Source organism: Hyla sarda, chromosome 3 (genome assembly GCF_029499605.1).
Source record: "Hyla sarda isolate aHylSar1 chromosome 3, aHylSar1.hap1, whole genome shotgun sequence".
Lineage (NCBI taxonomy): Eukaryota > Metazoa > Chordata > Amphibia > Anura > Hylidae > Hyla > Hyla sarda.
The window spans coordinates 198,049,730-198,067,950 of record NC_079191.1 but is presented as its reverse complement, the minus strand read 5'-3'; the positions used below and the strand labels follow the sequence as shown (position 1 = coordinate 198,067,950).

The 18,221-nt window shown below is 42.1% G+C and overlaps 1 protein-coding gene across 1 annotated transcript in view; it reads left to right on the top strand.

The window, feature by feature from the left end:
• LMBRD1 (LMBR1 domain containing 1) overlaps positions 1-18,221 on the top strand; it is a gene marked incomplete in the record, with an annotated part of 250,015 nt that overhangs the window by 2,183 nt on the left and 229,611 nt on the right. The window contains 1 exon segment of the mRNA XM_056565826.1: positions 8,254-8,430. Within this exon segment, the coding sequence (XP_056421801.1) occupies positions 8,254-8,430 (177 nt within the window).

Here is an 18,221-nt window from a genome sequence, read left to right as displayed (position 1 = left end):
GCTGTCGCAATGTGTGTTGTTCCACTTTTCAAGATCCCTGAATGGCACATCAGCTTCTTTGCAGTTCAGATGTCTGGGAAAGCTAAATGACAACCAGCATGGCTTTCACAATGTGTGTAATTCCGCTTTCCCAGACTCCTGAATGACAGATCAGCCTCTCTGCCATTCAGAAGTATGGGAAAGCTGAAAGACACACATGGTGACAGCGATATCAGAAGAACCAAGAGGAATGCACTGGGTTTAGTTCTGATCCTAGCCCTACAACATTTTCCATCTGCTTCTGCCTATTCCTGGTGCCTCTGTGTCCCCCAGATGCTCCGCTCTCAATACTCAATATTCGTTGTTCCTCACACTTCTCTTCTTTGTACATGAGGAAGTGAAGTGCTGTCCGGATGTACCTACCAGCATGCACCACGAGGGACCATTATGATTGGTCAGTGACAGATTGTGGAATCTGATGTCGAGGTTACTGCTTGGCGTTATCTTCTCTATGGCTATGTTCACACGGCAGAATCTCCAAGCAGACTTTCTGCTGTGAAAATCCCGATTCTGACGTCCTTAGAAATAGATGTCTTTTTATTTTTTCTGTGGATTTCACTCAGAAATGCATTGCTGTCTGTGGGACAATGCATTTCCTAGCACCTGCCTGATTATTTAAATGTGTGGAATGTGCACCCAGGAAAAAATACCATAGTCTCAGCGTACTGCGACTTTTGAAAACTGCCACTGAGGCAAAGAACTCCAAGTGGGTATAGCATTTCACGTTTCCCTATTCACTTATAGCGAACATGTCTCACAAGCGCAGCCTCAAAAGGAATCGGTGGTCAGTTTCACTTCATAGTTGCTGGACCTTTGTACAACATGAAACACTAACGGGTTCCTTTATTACTTTATATATATATATATTTCAATACCAGGCATGTGAAAATAAAAAACTTGTCCAAGGGACTAAAGCGGAACACAATCTACTTGTCCCTCAAGAAAATCCTCTTGTCCTGATAGTTGAAATAATTTCACCCAAAATAGTACATAAAAAAGGTTTTTTAAACCTTTATTAGTTTCTGCACTTCCATTTTTTCCTCCTCGTCCTATAATGGCCATGACTTTTATTTTTTCCATCTACAGACCCATATGAGGCTTGTTTTTTGTGGGGCCAAGTATACTTTGTATTGACACCTTTTAGTTTTTCCATAACTTATGCTCTGAAACAAAAACAAAAAAAAATATTTGTGAGGTGAAATTGAAAAAAAAATGCAAATTTTGGGCTGTTTCTCTTTCACCATTCACCTTGTGGTCAAACTTACATATTATAGGATATGGATCTCCACATCTGTGTGTATATATGTGTGTGTATATATGTATGTATATATATATATATATATATATATATATATATATATATATATATATATATATATATATATATATATACATATACACCACCTACATGATGTGCAGTAGATTTTCCTACAGTTCCTACATACATCTTCATTGAATTCCACAGCTGGCTTAAATTTTTTTGAGCTTGCTCTGGCGTCGTATTTACAGAACCAATGTGACACTGATTTTGTCACTGACATTCCTGAGTTTTCTACCACTAATAGGGACTTTTATCCCATTAGGTCTCGTACTCCGGCACTGGATATTTTCCAAGATGCCGCGGAGTCTGATTTGACTATGGTGTCCATGCAAAATAATCATATTAAATTTACCGTAATTTATCATTTAAAGAAAGGAGTGCTTTAAAGGAATTGGAAGACATGGACAACATAGCCATAAGACAGGCAGATAAGGGAGGGGCTGTAGTCATATTGGATAGGGGTCTGTATAGTAAATTAAATTTGGAGATGTTAAATGATTTGGATACATACAGACCCTTCGAGGTGACCCGACCCCCTTATTTAGGAAGACCCTAGACTCCCTTATGCACATGGGGGTAGCGAATGGACACATTACAGAAAGTATTGCTAAATATTTAATTATTGATAGTCCTGTTACACCTATATTCCATTCGTTCTCAAAAGTGCACAAGGGGTTCTTCCCTCCCCCCCCCCCCCCCCCCCTTAGGCCTATAGTATGGGGATATAATCTTTAAATGAGCGCTTGTGTGAGTGGATTGATTCGCTCCTGCAGCCGCTCATCCCCACTATCCCAAGCCATATTAGGGATACTAAACATGTTAGAAGTGTTGGATCAGATTCAGTGGGAGGACAGGTACATGTGGGTGAATGCTGATGTCACTTCACTGTACTCTGTCATACCCCACCACCTTGCCCTGTCAGCTTTTTCGTGGTTTATAGAAACCTATTCTCGATACTAGGGATCGACCGATTATCGGTATGGACGATATTATCGGCCGATAATCACGATATTGGGCATTATCGATATCGGCAATTACCTTGCCGATAATGCCCTTCCCCAGCCTCCACCGCACCGCGTCGCACCCCCCCACCGTAGTGCTGGGCGGTATACCGGTATGGATTTTTGCCCATACCGCTATAGCGGTCGGGCCCCTCCCCCACCCTCCGAGTCAATAAAAAAATTAAACTTACTTGTAATGGGGGTGATCCGGGCCATCCATCCTTCCTGTAGTGTCCGGCGGCATTCCGGGTGGAGGGTGAACCGGTTCGGGTTGTCCTTCTCCGGGGGTCATCTTCTCCACTCCGGGCAGGCTCCGGCCTAGTACGCTGCATAGACGCCGTGACGTCAGGTGCGCTGCTGCGCACGGGCGTCTCTGCGCAGCAACGTCTATGTTGAGTTACTAGGCCGGAGCCTGCCCGGAGTGGAGAAGATGACCCCCGGAGAAGGACAACCCGAACCGGTTCACCCTCCACCCGGAATGCCGCCGGACACTACAGGAAGGATGGATGGCCCGGACCACCCTGACAGGTAGGGGGAGAAAAGCGGGTGGTGGCGGCGGCCTATGGCACCGCAAAAGCCACTGCAGTGCATTGATTTAAAGCGCCGCTACATTGATGATCTTATATTTATCTGGGGATCAAATGTAGCGGCCATACAGGGTTTTTCCGAGTACCTAAATCGGAATGAGCTTAACTTAAAATTCACAGTGACTGTGGAGATTGAAACCATCAACTTCTTCGATTTGCGCCTCTGGGGTGACAGAGAAAGCGGACGGGTTTTGTCATCTACCTATAGAAAGAGTTCTGAGGTTAATTCCATCCTTCATGCCGATTCCTGTCACCCCAGATATGTTATACAAAATCCCTACTGGAGAATTCATCTGAGCACAGCGCAATTGTGTTCGGGAAGTTGATTTTAGGGAAGAGGTTGTCTCTATGGGCAACCGCCTTAGAGCAAGGAAGTACCCTCAGTGGCAATAGCTAAGGCTCTGGCGGTGGCAAGCAGTAGAGACCGCAAGTCCCTTATAGCTGCTACTAGAGATGGGCATGGTGGAGCACATAACGGTGAGGAAGATAATACTAATTACTATAACTATGGAAATAGTAATGCTATTCCTAAAAACAAGAGTAACCCACCAGTTATTTTCTCCACTCAATACAGTGTAGATTTCCACACCATTAAAAAAGTCATTAACAGATACATGCCCATCCTTACCAGTGATCCAGATTTTAAACAAATTCTGACAGGTGGTCACAAATGTGTGTCTAAAAAAGCCCCCACTATTGGCCAACGTCTTCCCCTAGTTTGTTCCAGGACAAACTTTATACCAAGCCTACCTGGTTAACTTATATTGGTTCATTTAAATGTGGGGCTAGAAGATGTATATGTTGCAGTTTCATCCAAAATTCTACTACACTTGTGTCTACTGTAAATAATGTCACTTTTCCAATTAAGCAGTACATAAATTGCAACACGACCGGTGTCATATATCTTTTTACATGTAGAAGTTGTCAGATACAGTATGTTGGGTGTACTATGAATTCTCTCAAAATGAGGATTCGTAAACACATTTCCGATGTACCATATTTCTTATCTAGGAATGTCTCAACGGTATCCAAGCATTGTGCGGAGGCACATGCTGGTGATACCTCACATCTTCAATTACAGGGGATCGAAAGAGTCACGGTTCCAGCAAGAGGTGGAAATCTCAAACATAAAATTCTGGACCGTGAGATCTTTTGGATCCTCAAATAGGGAACTAGATATCCACAGGGCCTCAATAGGAGAATGGATACAATCCTACATTATTAAAGAACACTGGATTTGTTTGATATTATTTTTATAGTTCATTAGTATGATTGTTGTTTAGTATTTTTACATATATTTATCATTAATAATTTTGGTTTCCATAAAAATATACCAAACAAATAATGTTAGATTTTTATAATCTACGAAGAAAATTCTTCCCCCAGTTTGTCTATTAACACATTTAATCTTATTTTGCATTGTTCGATCTGCTACGGTTCCGTGCAATAGCATAATCCCATAGTGCACGTGCATGTATTTAATATCTCTATGTGCGTGCACTTGGGATATGCGATATACCTTTTTTACTGTCGTATGAAAATAAAACTAAAGAAGTAATATCCTTTTTTTTCCTTTAGAAAAATATACTAACGTAATAAAGGTATCCTTTCCCATATTTACCCTTACTGTTTTTATTTTATATTTGATACATGTTTTTAATCAATGTTTATATCTATTATGTATATTGCGGTAGCGGTTGTTAAGGGTTTTTGCATGTGGGTGGGACGCACCTGAGATTGCAGGTGTGTTTCGTGACGTCATGTCCGCCTACCCACATATATAAAGAGGTCTTTGTGTACTATACCCCTTGTATGACTAAGGCGTTGTTTTAAGGCTGAAACGAGTCACTGTACCTGTATGTGCCATCTGGTGAAATAAACGTTATCCTTTTGTGATATATATATATATATAATATATATATATATATATATATATATATATACACCACCTACATGATGTACAGTGCAGTAGATTTTCCTACAGTTTCCTTTTAGTCATTTATCAACTCCGTTGTGACCAGAGCTCAAATTTAGTGTGTTATAAATAGAGGCTGCATTCATGCTACGTTTTGTCCATATGGGGATATACCATGGTTTTCAGTCCGGCCAGAAAACCTGATACGGGGCAAAAATGAGCCAACTGGAGTCACTATCTGACTCCGGTCTGCTCATTCAAATGAATGAGATCGGGGCCGGGTTCCTGTATGGACAAAACGTAGTGTGAATTCAGCCTTAGTCATTATCTCTATTCATTACAATTAGAGCTCCAATGTCTTTATTAGAATTAATAGAGAAGGTGAAATCTGAAAGTGACAAAAAAATGTATTCGATAAGTGTTTAAAATATTTCTATGAGGGCGCTCTGGGTGAAGACTTGACTCTTAGATATAGCACATGATAATGGAAGTGAGACCTACATTAAATTGTCTCTTATTTGTCGCCATTTTATAATGTGTGGACAGGCCAGTGGAACGCACACAATTGGCTGACCTCTTCTGTTTTGCACTGGTTGGGGCAAGGTCAGTCGTCATCTCACCGGAGGATGGCTGTCGTGATGACAGCTCTGTTGTCCTTCTGAAGAATAGTAATGCAGAATGATATCTCTAAGAAGAGATGGAGAGTGACATATACACGTCTATCTTTACATAGCTTAAAGGGGTACTCCACCCCTAGACATCCTATTCCCTATCCAAAGGAGGGACTCTTACGATCTCTGGGCAGCATCCAGCGTTCATTTAGAATGCTGGATGCGGCGCCAGGGGCTCGTGACATCACTACAACACCCCCTCGTGATGGCATACCACACCTCCTCAATGCTAGTCTATGGGAGGGGGCATGTCAGCCTTTACATCTCCTCCCATTAGGGATGTAAGAAAAAATCGATTCTCGCGATAATCGCGATTTTTTCATTTGCCGATACAGAATCGATTCAAAACATTTTTGAATCGATTCTTTTAGGGATGTGGAATTTTTATCTGCGGACGCCCGGAACAGCATGTCATGTCCCGGGCATCAGGAGATAAAAGTTCCACATTTGTGGAGCCGGGCAGGCCGGATCTGACACGGCTATGGAGCGGGCTCCGACTCATGCCCACTCCGTACTATGCGACCCCCGGCTGATTTCAGTAGCCGGGGGCCGCCGCTAATAGCCAGCATGCGGCAATCGCCGCGGCTGGCTATTAAAGGAGTATCCGGTGCGCACTTTTCTCATTTTATCCTATCCAGGCTGCAAAATAAAACGCACTTTATCTTACCTGCCAACGAGCCCCCGGAGCTCCGGTACACTCCGGTACAGGTGTTCGGTCCCCGGGCTGTATTCTTCTTACTTCCTGTTAGTCCGGCACGTCACATGGAGCTTCAGCCTATCACCAGCCGCAGTGATGTCCCGCCTCCGCTGGTGATAGGCTGAAGCTCCATGTGACGTGCCGGACTAACAGGAAGTAAGAAGAATACAGCCCGGAGACCGAACACCTGTACCGGACTGTACCGGAGCTCCGCGGGCTCGTTGGCAGGTAAGATAAAGTGCGTTTTATTTTATTTTGCAGCCCGGACGGGATAACATGAGAAAAGTGAGCACCGGAGTACTAGATCGCCGCTGTCAAAGCTGACAGCGGCGTCTATTGGGATCTATGAATGCTCCCAGGTGGGCGATATATCGGGATATATCGCGATGTATCGTCCCCTAGACGGTATCGCGATATATCGGGATATATCGAATCGCCACACTGGTATCGCGATTCGATTCGAATCGAATCGCCAAATTCTTGGCGATTCACACCCCTACCTCCCATAGCCTTTTTTTCCCCCTAGCCAGATATCTGTTCTGTCCATTTATCTACTTGTACATTGTGATGAAATCGCCCCTTAGATGTCTTAACCTTCCAGACCATTAATTACCTTTGTTGCCCTCCTCTACACCCACTCCAGTTCAGCCATGTCCCTCTTATATACAGGGGCCCAAAATTGTTCACAATATTCCATAAGTGATCTGACTAATAACTGATACAGAGGCAAAACTATGCTCATTCCACAGTCCACAGTGCCTCTTTATGCATCCCATGACTTTATTAGCCTTGACAGCTGCTGCCTGGCACTGGTCACTAAAGTTAAGCTCACTGTCTACCAGTACCTCCCAGCTTAGAACGGTCATGTCTGGCATTTTGTATAAATTTAAAATACAGCAGCTATAATGTGCCCTCATTGGTTATGGTTATATACTCTTAATTCTACTGACCGGTTCCCTTTTAAATGAGTTCTTCTACTGGATGATCAAATAGAATCTTTTGGGTGGGCAGAGAGGAACAGCCCTTTTTGAAACCTCTGTCAGTAGGGTAATCCCAATAAACTGAGCTGATATGATGTCCTACATAAATGGCATCAGTGTTTTGGTGACACTTAAATTTAAGGAGAATGGGGTGTTTAAACTTTCTTATTTCACAGAATATAAAATGTTTAAAGGGGTACTCCAGAGGAGAACAATTTATAAATCAACTGGTGCCAGAAAGTTGAACAGATTTGTACTTTACTTCTATTTTAAAATCTTTATCTTTCCAGTACTTATCAGCTGCTGTATACTACAGAGGAATTATTTTTTTTCTTTTTTCTTTTTGAATTCATTTTCAGTCCGACCACAGTGCTCTCTACTGACACCTCTGTCCGTGTCCGGAACTGTCCAGAGCAGCAGCAAATCCCCATAGCAAACCTCCTGCTTCGGACAGTTCCTGATATAGACAGAGGTGTCAGCAGAGAACACTGTGGTCAAACAGAAAAAAAACTACACAACTTCCTACGGAGCATACAGCAGCTGATAAGTACTGGAAGGATTAAGATTTTTAAATAGAAGTAATTTACAAATATGTTTAACTTTCCGGCACCAGATGATTAAAAAAAAATAAAATAAAATAAAAAATGATTTCCACCGAAGTACCCCATTAAATATAATTCTATTGTATGGTATTTGTCTAATATCCATCAACCAACAGTGAGGAAAGTCCTGGGTATCCTTTCTGTGTTTTTATTAGACAAATAATTTGTAATTACATTTTTTTGGGGTGGAGGCCTTCTGGCTCTTCTTTATGGCAGAGAAGGATAGTGCAGTTTCATTATAATGTTCCAATATAAGTCATCGCCAGTAGCGTGTGAAAGGTTGTCTCCCCCCCATTCATTATTAGTATGTAGGGAGGAATGGCTTTTGGCTTTACAAGTGATTGGCCTTCAGCTTCCAGACATGGCCTCCTTGCAAATACAAATACTCGTCCTCACAGTGTCAGATGTGGTAAGTAAATGACATTTCTTTTCTATTTCAGGCTATTTTGGCTTTTTGTTGGATTTACATCCGTAAATACCAGAGTTGCCAGGAAAGTGAAGCAGTGTCTACCATCACAGCAATATTTTCCCTGGCGGTGGCTCTGGTCACTTCTGCCCTGCTACCTGTGGACATTTTCCTTGTGTCTTTTATGAAGAATGGAAATGGCACATTTAAGGTAATTTTTTTTTTTCTTTCATAGTGATATATATATCTCTTTATTCATGAAAGTCCATTTTTCTCATTTATTTTTATCTTTTTAACTTAAAGGGGTTCTGCAGCCAGAATGAACTTACCCCTATCCACAGGGTAAGGGATAGGTAGCTGATAGGTCGCGGGGGGCCTCAGCGGTCGGATTCTCCTGCGATCAGCTACTTATGCCCTATCCTGTGGATAGGGGATGAGTTAATCTGGCTGCAGTACCTGTTTAAAGCATAGAACAAGGCAACAAGAGTTTTTTTTTATGGTAATATCAAATCTGATGTAAGCATGAAAAAACAGGAGCTATCACCGTCTATTGTTAAGATTAACCCCTTAAGGACTGAGTGTTTTTCCATTTTTGCACTTTAGTTTTTTCCTCCTTACCTTTTAAAAAATCATAACCCTTTAAATTTTGCACCTAAAAATTCACATGCTGGCTTATTTTTTGCGCCACCAATTCTACTTAAATGACATCAGTCGTTTTACCCAAAAAATCTACGGCAAAACGGCAAGAAAATCATTGTGCGCCTAAATGTAACAAAAAAAGCTATTAACTTTTAGAGGCTTCCGTTTCTATGCAGTACATTTTGGTTAAAATGACACCTTATCTTTATTCTGTAGGTCCATACTATTAAAATGATATCCTACTTATATTTGATTTTGTGGTACTTTTGGTAAAAATCATAACTACATGCAGGAAAATTTATACGTTTAAAATTGTCATCTTCTGACCCCTATAACTTTTTTATTTTTCTGCGTACTGGTTGGTATGAGGGCTAATTTTTTGCACTGGGATCTGAAGTTTTGAGCGGTATCATTACTGTATTGATCAGACTTTTTGATCTCTTTTTATTCATTTTTTCATGATATAAAAAGTGACCAAAAATACGCTTTTTTGGACTTTGGAATTTTTTTAATGATCTTAACTTTTTTTTTTTTGCAATGTTATAGCTCCCATATGGGGCTAGAACACTGCACACACTGATCTTTTACATTGATCAATGGCTTCTCATAGGAAACCATTGATCAACGATTCTGCCGCTTGACTGCTCATGCCTGGATCTCAGGCACTGAGCAGTCATTCGGCGATCGGACACCAGGAGGCAGGTAAGGGGATCCTCCTGCTGTTTGGGATGCCGCGATTTTGCGGCAACGTTTTACTTTCACTTTAGACGCGGTGTTCAACTTTGATCGCCGCTTCTAAAGGGTTAATAGTGCGCCCCCGCGTTATAGAACTGGAGTGCACTCAGGACGTACAGGTACACCCTGAGTCTTTAAGGGGTTAATATAGAATGAGCCTACAGTATGAACCTTAAAACGGACAATGTCCAGAAGTTGTAGATCATTCATACATACTTGTAGATCATACAGACTTCATACTGGGAGTAGTGGTGCTATGCTGTCGAGATAGGAATACCCAGGGATGTGAAAATAAATATTTTTATTTATTTATTTTTATTTTTTTAACAAACAAAAGAAAAATACTTGTCTAATGTTAAGTTTCCACTTGTTTTTTTTCCTGGCAGTTTTTGAGCCAAAACCAGAAGTGTATTCAAAAAGGAATAGGACATATAAAGGAAGGACTTCTATTTCTCCTCCCTTATGGATCCACTTCTGACTTTGGCTCAAAAACTGCAGTGGCAGTTTTCCAAACATTGCCCGAAAAAAAAAAAAAAAAAAAAAGTGGAAACTTAGATTGTGCTCCATTTTAGTCCCTTAGGCTACTTGTCCCTCATGACCATCCACTTGTCCTAGTACATAAAATAATTTCAACCAAAATAGTCTGTAAATAAGGTCTTTTTTATTAAAAGAAACTTTATAGGCAGAAAAGTATGTCACCCAAATAGATGGATAGGGCCCCTGATAAGTACTCCATAAAGTAGGTAGTTTCCCCCCACCCACCCTTCAGGTAGGTATGTCCCCAACAGCAGGTAGGGCTCCCCTAGTATGTAAATAAGGCCATATATATTCCCAGTTGGTAGGCACGTAGGGCTCCCCCCGTAGGTAAATAATGTCCCAGATATATAAATATCCCTTCAGTTGGTAGAAAGGTAGGGCTCCTAGACAGCCCAAGATATATATGACCCCCAGTAGGTTTATAGGTCCCCACACCCCTGAATACCCCTTTAACCCCTTGGGAATGGAGTCCATTATAACCCAAAGGATGGGAGCTTTTTTTTCAATTCTGACCACTGTCACTTTAAGCATTAATAACTAGGATGCTTTTAATTTTCATCCTGATTCCGAGATTGTTTTCTTCGTGACATATTCTACTTTATGTTAGTGGTAAATTATTGTCGATACTTGCATCATTTCTTGGTGAAAAATTCCAAAATTTGATAGAAAAATGCTAAACTTTCAATTTTTTCAACTTTGAAGCTCTCTGCTTGTAAGGAAAATACGGTACATTCCAAATAAATCATATATTGATTCACATATACAATATGTCTACTTTATGTTTGCATCATAAAGTTAACATGTTTTTTTTTACTCTTGGAAGACATCAGAGGGCTTCAAAGTTCAGCAGCAATTTTCTAATTTTTCACAAAATTTTCAAAATCGCAATTTTTCAGGGGCCAGTTCAGTTTTTAAGTGGATTTGAAGGGCCTTCACATTAAAAATAGCCCATATATGACCCCGTTATAAAAACTGCACCCCCAAAGTATTCAAAATGACATTCAGAAAGTTTGTTAAAGGGGTACTCCGATGCTTACACATCTTATCCCCTATCCAAAGGATAGGGGATAAGATGCCTGATCGCGGGAGTCCCGCAGCTGGGGACGCCCGGGATCATGCACGTGGCACCCCATTTGTAATCAGTGCCCGGAGCGTGTTCGCTCCGGGTCTGATTACGGTCGACGCCAGGGCCAGCGGCATGTGATGTCACGCTCCACCCCTCAATGCAAGCCTATGGGAGGGGGCGTGACAGCTATCACGCCCCCTCCCGTAGGCTTGCATTGAGGGGCAGAGCGTGACGTCACACGGGGGCGGAGGCGTGACGTCACACGCCGCCGCCCCTGCGGTCGACCGTAATCGGACCCGGAGCGAACACGCTCAGGGCACTGATTACAAATGGGGTGCCGCGTGCATGATCCCGGGCGTCCCCAGCTGTGGGACTCCCTCGATCAGACATCTTATCCCCTATCCTTTGGATAGGGGATAAGATGTGCAAGCATCGGAGTACCCCTTTAACCCTTTAGGTGTTTCACAGGAATAGCAAAGTGAAGGAGAAAATTCTAAATCTTCATTTTTTTTTTTTTACACTCGCATGTTCTTGTAGACCCAGTATTTGAATTTGTAACCCAATTTCTCTCGAGTAAGGAAATACCTCATGTGTATGTGAGGTGTTCGGCGGGATCAGTAGAGGGCTCATAAGTGGGGCGCAACAATGTGATTTTGGAGAGTGAATTTTTCTGAAATGGTTTTTGAGAGGCATGTCACATTTAGAAAGCCCCTATGGTGCCAGAACAGCAGCAAAAAAAAAACCAAAAAAACATGGCATTCTATTTTGGAAACACCCCTCAAGGCACGTAACAAGGGGTCCAGTGAGCTCTAACACCCCACAGGTGTTTGACGACTTTTCGATAGTCGGATATGTAAAATAAAAAATATTTTCACTTAAGTGCAGTCCCCCCCCCAAACCCCCCCCCCCCCCCCCCCCCAAAATTTACCATTTTTTACAAAGGGTAATGGGAGAAAATCCCCCCCCCCCCCCCCCCAAAAAAAAAAAAAAAAAAATGTAACCCCATCTCTTCTGAGTATGGAAATACTCCATGTTAGAACGTAAAATGCTCTGTGGGCGAACTACAATGCTCAGAGGAGTCGCATTTGGCTTTTGGAAAGCAAATTTTGCTGAAATGGCTTTTAGGGTAACACCAGCATTTTAGTGAGAGAAATGTTTTTTCTTCATTTTTCCATCCAACTTTAACGAAAATTCATCAAACACCTGTGGGGTGTTAAGGCGCACTATACCTCTTGTTACATTCCGTGAGGGGTGTAGTTTCCAAAATGCGGTCACACGTGGGTATTTATTTTTTTGTGTTTATGTCAGAACCGCTGTAAAATCAGCCACCCCTGTGCAAATCACCAATTTAGGCCTCAACTGTACATGGTGCGCTCTCACTCCTGAGCCTTGTTGTGCCTCTGCAGAGCATTTTACGCCCACATATGGGGTATTTCCGTACTCGGGAGAAATTGCGTTACAAATTTTGGGGGTCTTTTTTTTTCCTTTTACCTCTTGTGAAAATAAAGTGTGGGGCAACACCAGCATGTTAATGTAAAATGTTTTATTTTTTTACACTAACAGGCTGGTGTAGCCCCCAACTTTTCCTTTTCATAAGGGGTAAAAGGAAAATTTGTAGTGCAATTTCTCCCAAGTACGGAAATACCCCATATGTGGCCTTAAACTGTTTCCTTGAAATAGGACAGGGCTCCGAAGTGAGAGAGCGCCATGCGTATTTGAGGACTAAATTATGGATTGCATAGGGGTGGACATAGGGGTATTCTATGCCAGTGATTCCCAAACAGGGTGCCTCAAGCTATTGCTAAACTCCCAGCATGCCTGGACAGTCAGTGTCTGTCCAGAAATGCTGGGAGTTTTTATTTTGCAATAGCTGGAGGCTCCATTTTGGAAACGCTGCCGTACAATAAGTTTTCATTTTTATAGGGGGGGGTGGACAGTGTAAGGGGGTTTATATGTAGTAATGGATGTAGATGTAGTTGCAATATGGTCGGTAGGAATATGGATGAGTGGAAAGTGAAATGTGTAAGGATGGAGATCTAGTTACTAGTAATATGAATGTAATTAGAGGTATGGTATAGGTCTGTTAGTGTAGTAAAATCGAGTGCAACTATGTGTGTGGAAATATGCTGTACTGTCTGACTAATAGCATGGTGTATAAGTCTGTAGCCTTGTAACAAATAAATCAGTCTATTCCTACCGACCATATTGCAACTACATCCACATCCATTTCTAGTATATCTAGTCCTTGAGAAGAAGCCAAAACGCAGATTTTTTAAAAATTTTTCTTTTTATACCCAATTTTACCTTGGGTGTTGAGAGGATATCACTCCTTGGCTAAATTGATTGATTACCGCCATATTCTAGTCTGGTTTATATGTAGTGTTTTACCCTTTATTATATGGTAGTGTAGTGGTTTTAGGGTACATTCGCACTGGCGGCGGTTTACGGTGAGTTTCCCGCTAGGAGTTTGCGCTGCGGTGGATAATTTGCCGCAGCTCAAACTTGAAGCAGGGTTGGGGCAAACCTCCAGCTGTTTCAAAATACAACTCCCAGCATGTACTGACAGACCGTGCATGCTGGGAGTTGTACTCTTGCAACAGGAGGCACACTGATTGGAAAACCTTCAGTTAGGTTCTGTTACCTAACTCAGTATTTTCCAACCAGTGTGCCTCCAGCTGTTGCAAAACTACAACTCCTAGCATGTACTAATCGCCGAAGGGCATGCTGGGAGTTGTAGGTACAACTCCCAGCATGCTGAGAGCTGTTTGGGCATGCTGGGAGTTGTAGTTTTGCAAGATCTGAAGGGCCACGGTTTAGAAACCACTGCACAGTGATCTCCAAACACTAGCCCTCCAGATGTTGCAAAACTACAAATCCCAGCATGCACTGACAGACCGTGCATGCTGGGAGTTGTACTTCTGCAACAGCTGGAGGCACACTGGTTGGAAAACCTTTTTAGTTTGGTTGTAAAATACTGAGTTAGGCAAAACTACAACTCCCAGCATGCACGGTCTGTCAGTTTGGAGATAACTGTGCAGTGGTTTCTAAACCGTGGCCCTTCAGATCTAGCAAAACTACAACTCCCAGCATGCCCAAACAGCTGTGTGGGCATACTGGGAGTTTTAGTTGCGTTTTAGTTGCATAGCTGTTGCAATAAATACATCCCCCAGCATGCCCTTCGGCGATCAGTACATGCTGGGAATTGTAGTTTTGCAGCAGCTGGAGGCACACTGGTTGGAAAATACTGAGTTAGGTAACAGAACCTGTGGGCCTCCAGCTGCTTCAAAACTACAACTTCCAGCATGTACTGGTCACCGAAGGGCATGCTGGGAGATGTAGTTATGCAACAGCTAGAGGACCGCAACTACAACTCCCAGCATGCCAACACAGCTGTTTGCCTTTTGGGCATGCTGGGATTTGCAGTTTTGCAACATCTGGAGGGCTGCAGTTTAGAGACCACTGCACAGTGATCTCCAAACTGTATCCCTCCAGCTGTTGCGAAAACTACAAATCCCAGCATGCCCAGTCAGTAAACTGCTGTGTGGGCATGATGGGAGTTGTAGTTTTGCAAGATCTAGACGGCCACAGTATAGAGACGACTATATGATCTCAAACTGTAGCCCTCCAGATGTTGCTAGGCAACTCGCCGGCTTCCATAGGATCCAGGGAGCAGCATCGCAGTCCTCTTCTGCCGCCGATGGGTAAGTGGATCTTCGGCGCTGGTCCTCTGTCGGTTTCCCCGTTCTGCCCCGCCTATTGTGGGTGGGCAGAACGGGGAAACCGAAAGTTAATCCCCCCCCACCCGCCCCCGATCTGCTTTTAGTCATTGCTTCTAGACGACCAATAGCAGGGGTGGCACCCCTGCCACCTCACTCCTATCCCTTCAGGGGGATCGTGGGTGTCTTGGACAACCCCGATCCCCCTTATTTTCCGGGTCACCGTAGACCCGCATGACCTGGAATAGCTGCAAATCGCTGGTGTGAATTCACCGACATGGGGGGTGGTCTGATGACCCCCCTGGGCATTTGCATGGGATGCCTGCTGAATGATTCCAGCAGTCCTCCCGGTCCGATCACCGCCCGGCATCATCTCCTTCCAAACAAATGCCAGATATTAGCCTAAACATAGGAAAGCAGTGCTGACGACCTATGTGAAAACAGTATAACTCTAGGTGTCCCCCATCAGTGCTGACGGCTATGCCCAATTAGTAGTGATGACTACTGACATTGAATGTAATCTGGGAGCAGACTACAATTGAAGGGGTTAACCAGTGGGAGTTTTTTTTTTTTTATTTATTTATTTTTTTTTTTTTTACAACTTTGAAAGTTATCAGCAGATAAATACTTTTTTTTTTTTTTTATTATTTATCTCCTGCGCTCCATAGGTGCCTTCAGTGTCCCACTCCAGTCCTCAGAAGCGATCATAGAAACAACGTGCACGTGGCCTAAATTTGTAGTAGGCCACGTGCACGTGGGTGTATATCTCCACTAATTCTGGAGTTAGAAATTTCTTCAAGCGTCTCCAAAATCTGCTCATAGTTTTCCATAATTTTTTTCAGACTTGACTCTAACAGTCCAGCGTGTTTGGCACAATGGTTTAATATGTACTACTTTAAGAGGCCCGTCCGCTTCATGTTGCACAATTTTCTGAAAATGTGCTTCTGCATTTGATTGGCCAAAGAGACTCCAAAGATCTTGCACACATATAAGTGCATCTTCTATTATTGGACATTGATGTGCTGTGGCCTGTGTAACTAAATTTGTACAATGTGCAGCACAATGGACAAAGATGGCAAGTGGCTGTTCCTGCTTGATTAATGCTTTAGCATACTGACATATCTTGCATAACTGTGTGTTTTTAAAGTGTTCAATATCATTTAAAAAAAAAAAAATGTGTATAGTCTTTTGACTGGTCCAGCGCCTCAATGCTGAGACTAATTTTGCGTGAACAGTTTGAAGAAGGCCCTTTCCTGTCTCAGCTTGACTGTGTTTAAATGGATGTACTCCTTTCTTACTAGCTTTGATGAACTTTTATTTTATTTTTTTATTTTCTCCCCGGGGCCCTTTCATATGTATCCATTACTCATCCTAAAATGATTTAAAGTTGTCTCTTAGGTTCTTTGCCCATATCATGCATACTCCCCTTTACTATTCCTACAGCACCATTTTTTTTCATTCCAACACAGCTACATTTCATTACTATAACTGGGCACTTATATAACTATAAGTGTTTAACATGTAAAAGTGGTCTGTCCTAGGTCTGCTGACTTCCGGTCAACTACAGAATGACCTCATCACCTATCAGTTTCTCATGGCAGCTTTTAGACCCCCCCCCAGCTCAATCTGTATATTACTGCTGCTATTTCTATGGCATTAGGTTATATAGTAGTAATGCACTTCCCCTGAGGCTTTGTTTACATGCTGCATTTTTGCCAGATTCTGCTTTTGGCATGACTTTCACGCAGCAATAATGGTGCTATTTCTTGAAATCTTGCAAATCCCTGTAAAATGTAATTTTTACAGCAATATTAGAAAAGCACAGAAAAAAACCTACCAAAACAAGGTGAAAATGTGTCAAAAATGCAATATGTAATAAAACTATTTAGGTGGGATTATAGATCAAATCGCTTTCACCTCCATGGCAATATTTCTCTAGAAGAACAAAAAAACTAAAACAAAATAACATACTTTTAAATAAGAAAACTCCTCAAAACTACATGTAGTTTGAACTGACGCCAACTCGCCTATGGGTCTATTTAGGCTTCTGGTTGCTGGAGCCTATCCAGGGGATTAGGTTGGTCTCATTAAGTGAGTTGCACTGATTACACGCTGCCCCCTCTCTAAGCAAAACCAGAGGATTCATGGATTCATCTGAAGTGGTTCTTTACCATCTTGAGTTAGGTATACAAAACGTCTTCTCTTCACATTACAAATAGTTTGCGTTTTGTTACCTAGGCAACCCGTTCTATGCTTTCTATCATTATTGCAGTAATACGCAGCTGCATCTACTTTCTCATTGAATATGATATATTAGTGAATTGGGGCTTTTTTTTATATGGTCTTCCTTAGCACTTGCAATCTTTTTCTATCTTCCTTTTCGAGAAGCTGCATGGACTGAGCATTTGGCTTGATTATGTCAACACGAGAAGAGAAAAAAAAAACTGAATATAGAAAGACCCTGTGAATTATTGTCCATAGCCTAAAGCTGATTGCAGGTCTCCCGGACATGTATCAATGTTGGTTTAGGTAGACTTTTTTTGTAGATCATTTTGGTTGGTCTAAATTTGGTGCAATTGCACTAAATTTCCTGCAAAATTCAAAATTTCCACACAGTTCTATTTGTACACATGATCTTCACCTCACAGGAAAAGTGGACACAGGAATTTTGTTCTATTGCTTTAAGGCTCTGATTCCATTGAGGTTTTTTTTTTTTTTTTTTTCCACCAGCAAAAACGCCAGAAAAACCGTTGGTTAGATGCAGAGCACCCGGTCCACAGAGTGTAAGGACGTAATTAGTGATGCATAGCATATACATATACAGGGTGCAGAGCATCACTATTTACCTCCGCCAGCTGTATAGTATACAGGGGTGCATAGTGTACCCATGTATACTATACAGGAGCCCAGCAAGGAAATCATTAACCCACGTTGCTGCTGAGCAGTTCTGGGTTAAGTCTTAGTGCGCTATCCTGTAAATACACCCATCTAAAGATGACTGTATATACAGTAGGCAGACGTCAACAATTGGAGGCTCCCTGTTACACTGCAGTATGGGCGCACTCCCCAGGGGAGAGCGACAAAAATGTACTAACCTCTTCTTTTTTTTTTTTTTCTTTCTCATTTCAGATACGTGAATGTGGAGGACTACGTCAGATGGATGGCAACAATGACCAGCATTTTTTTTAATGTCAATAAAAGGGTTAATGAGGGCTGTGAATGAGTGTTTTTTTTTTGTGTTGTGTTTTTTTTATAATTGAATTTTCTGGCTTAGAAGTGGAAGCCATCTTGTAGACGGAATCCATTACT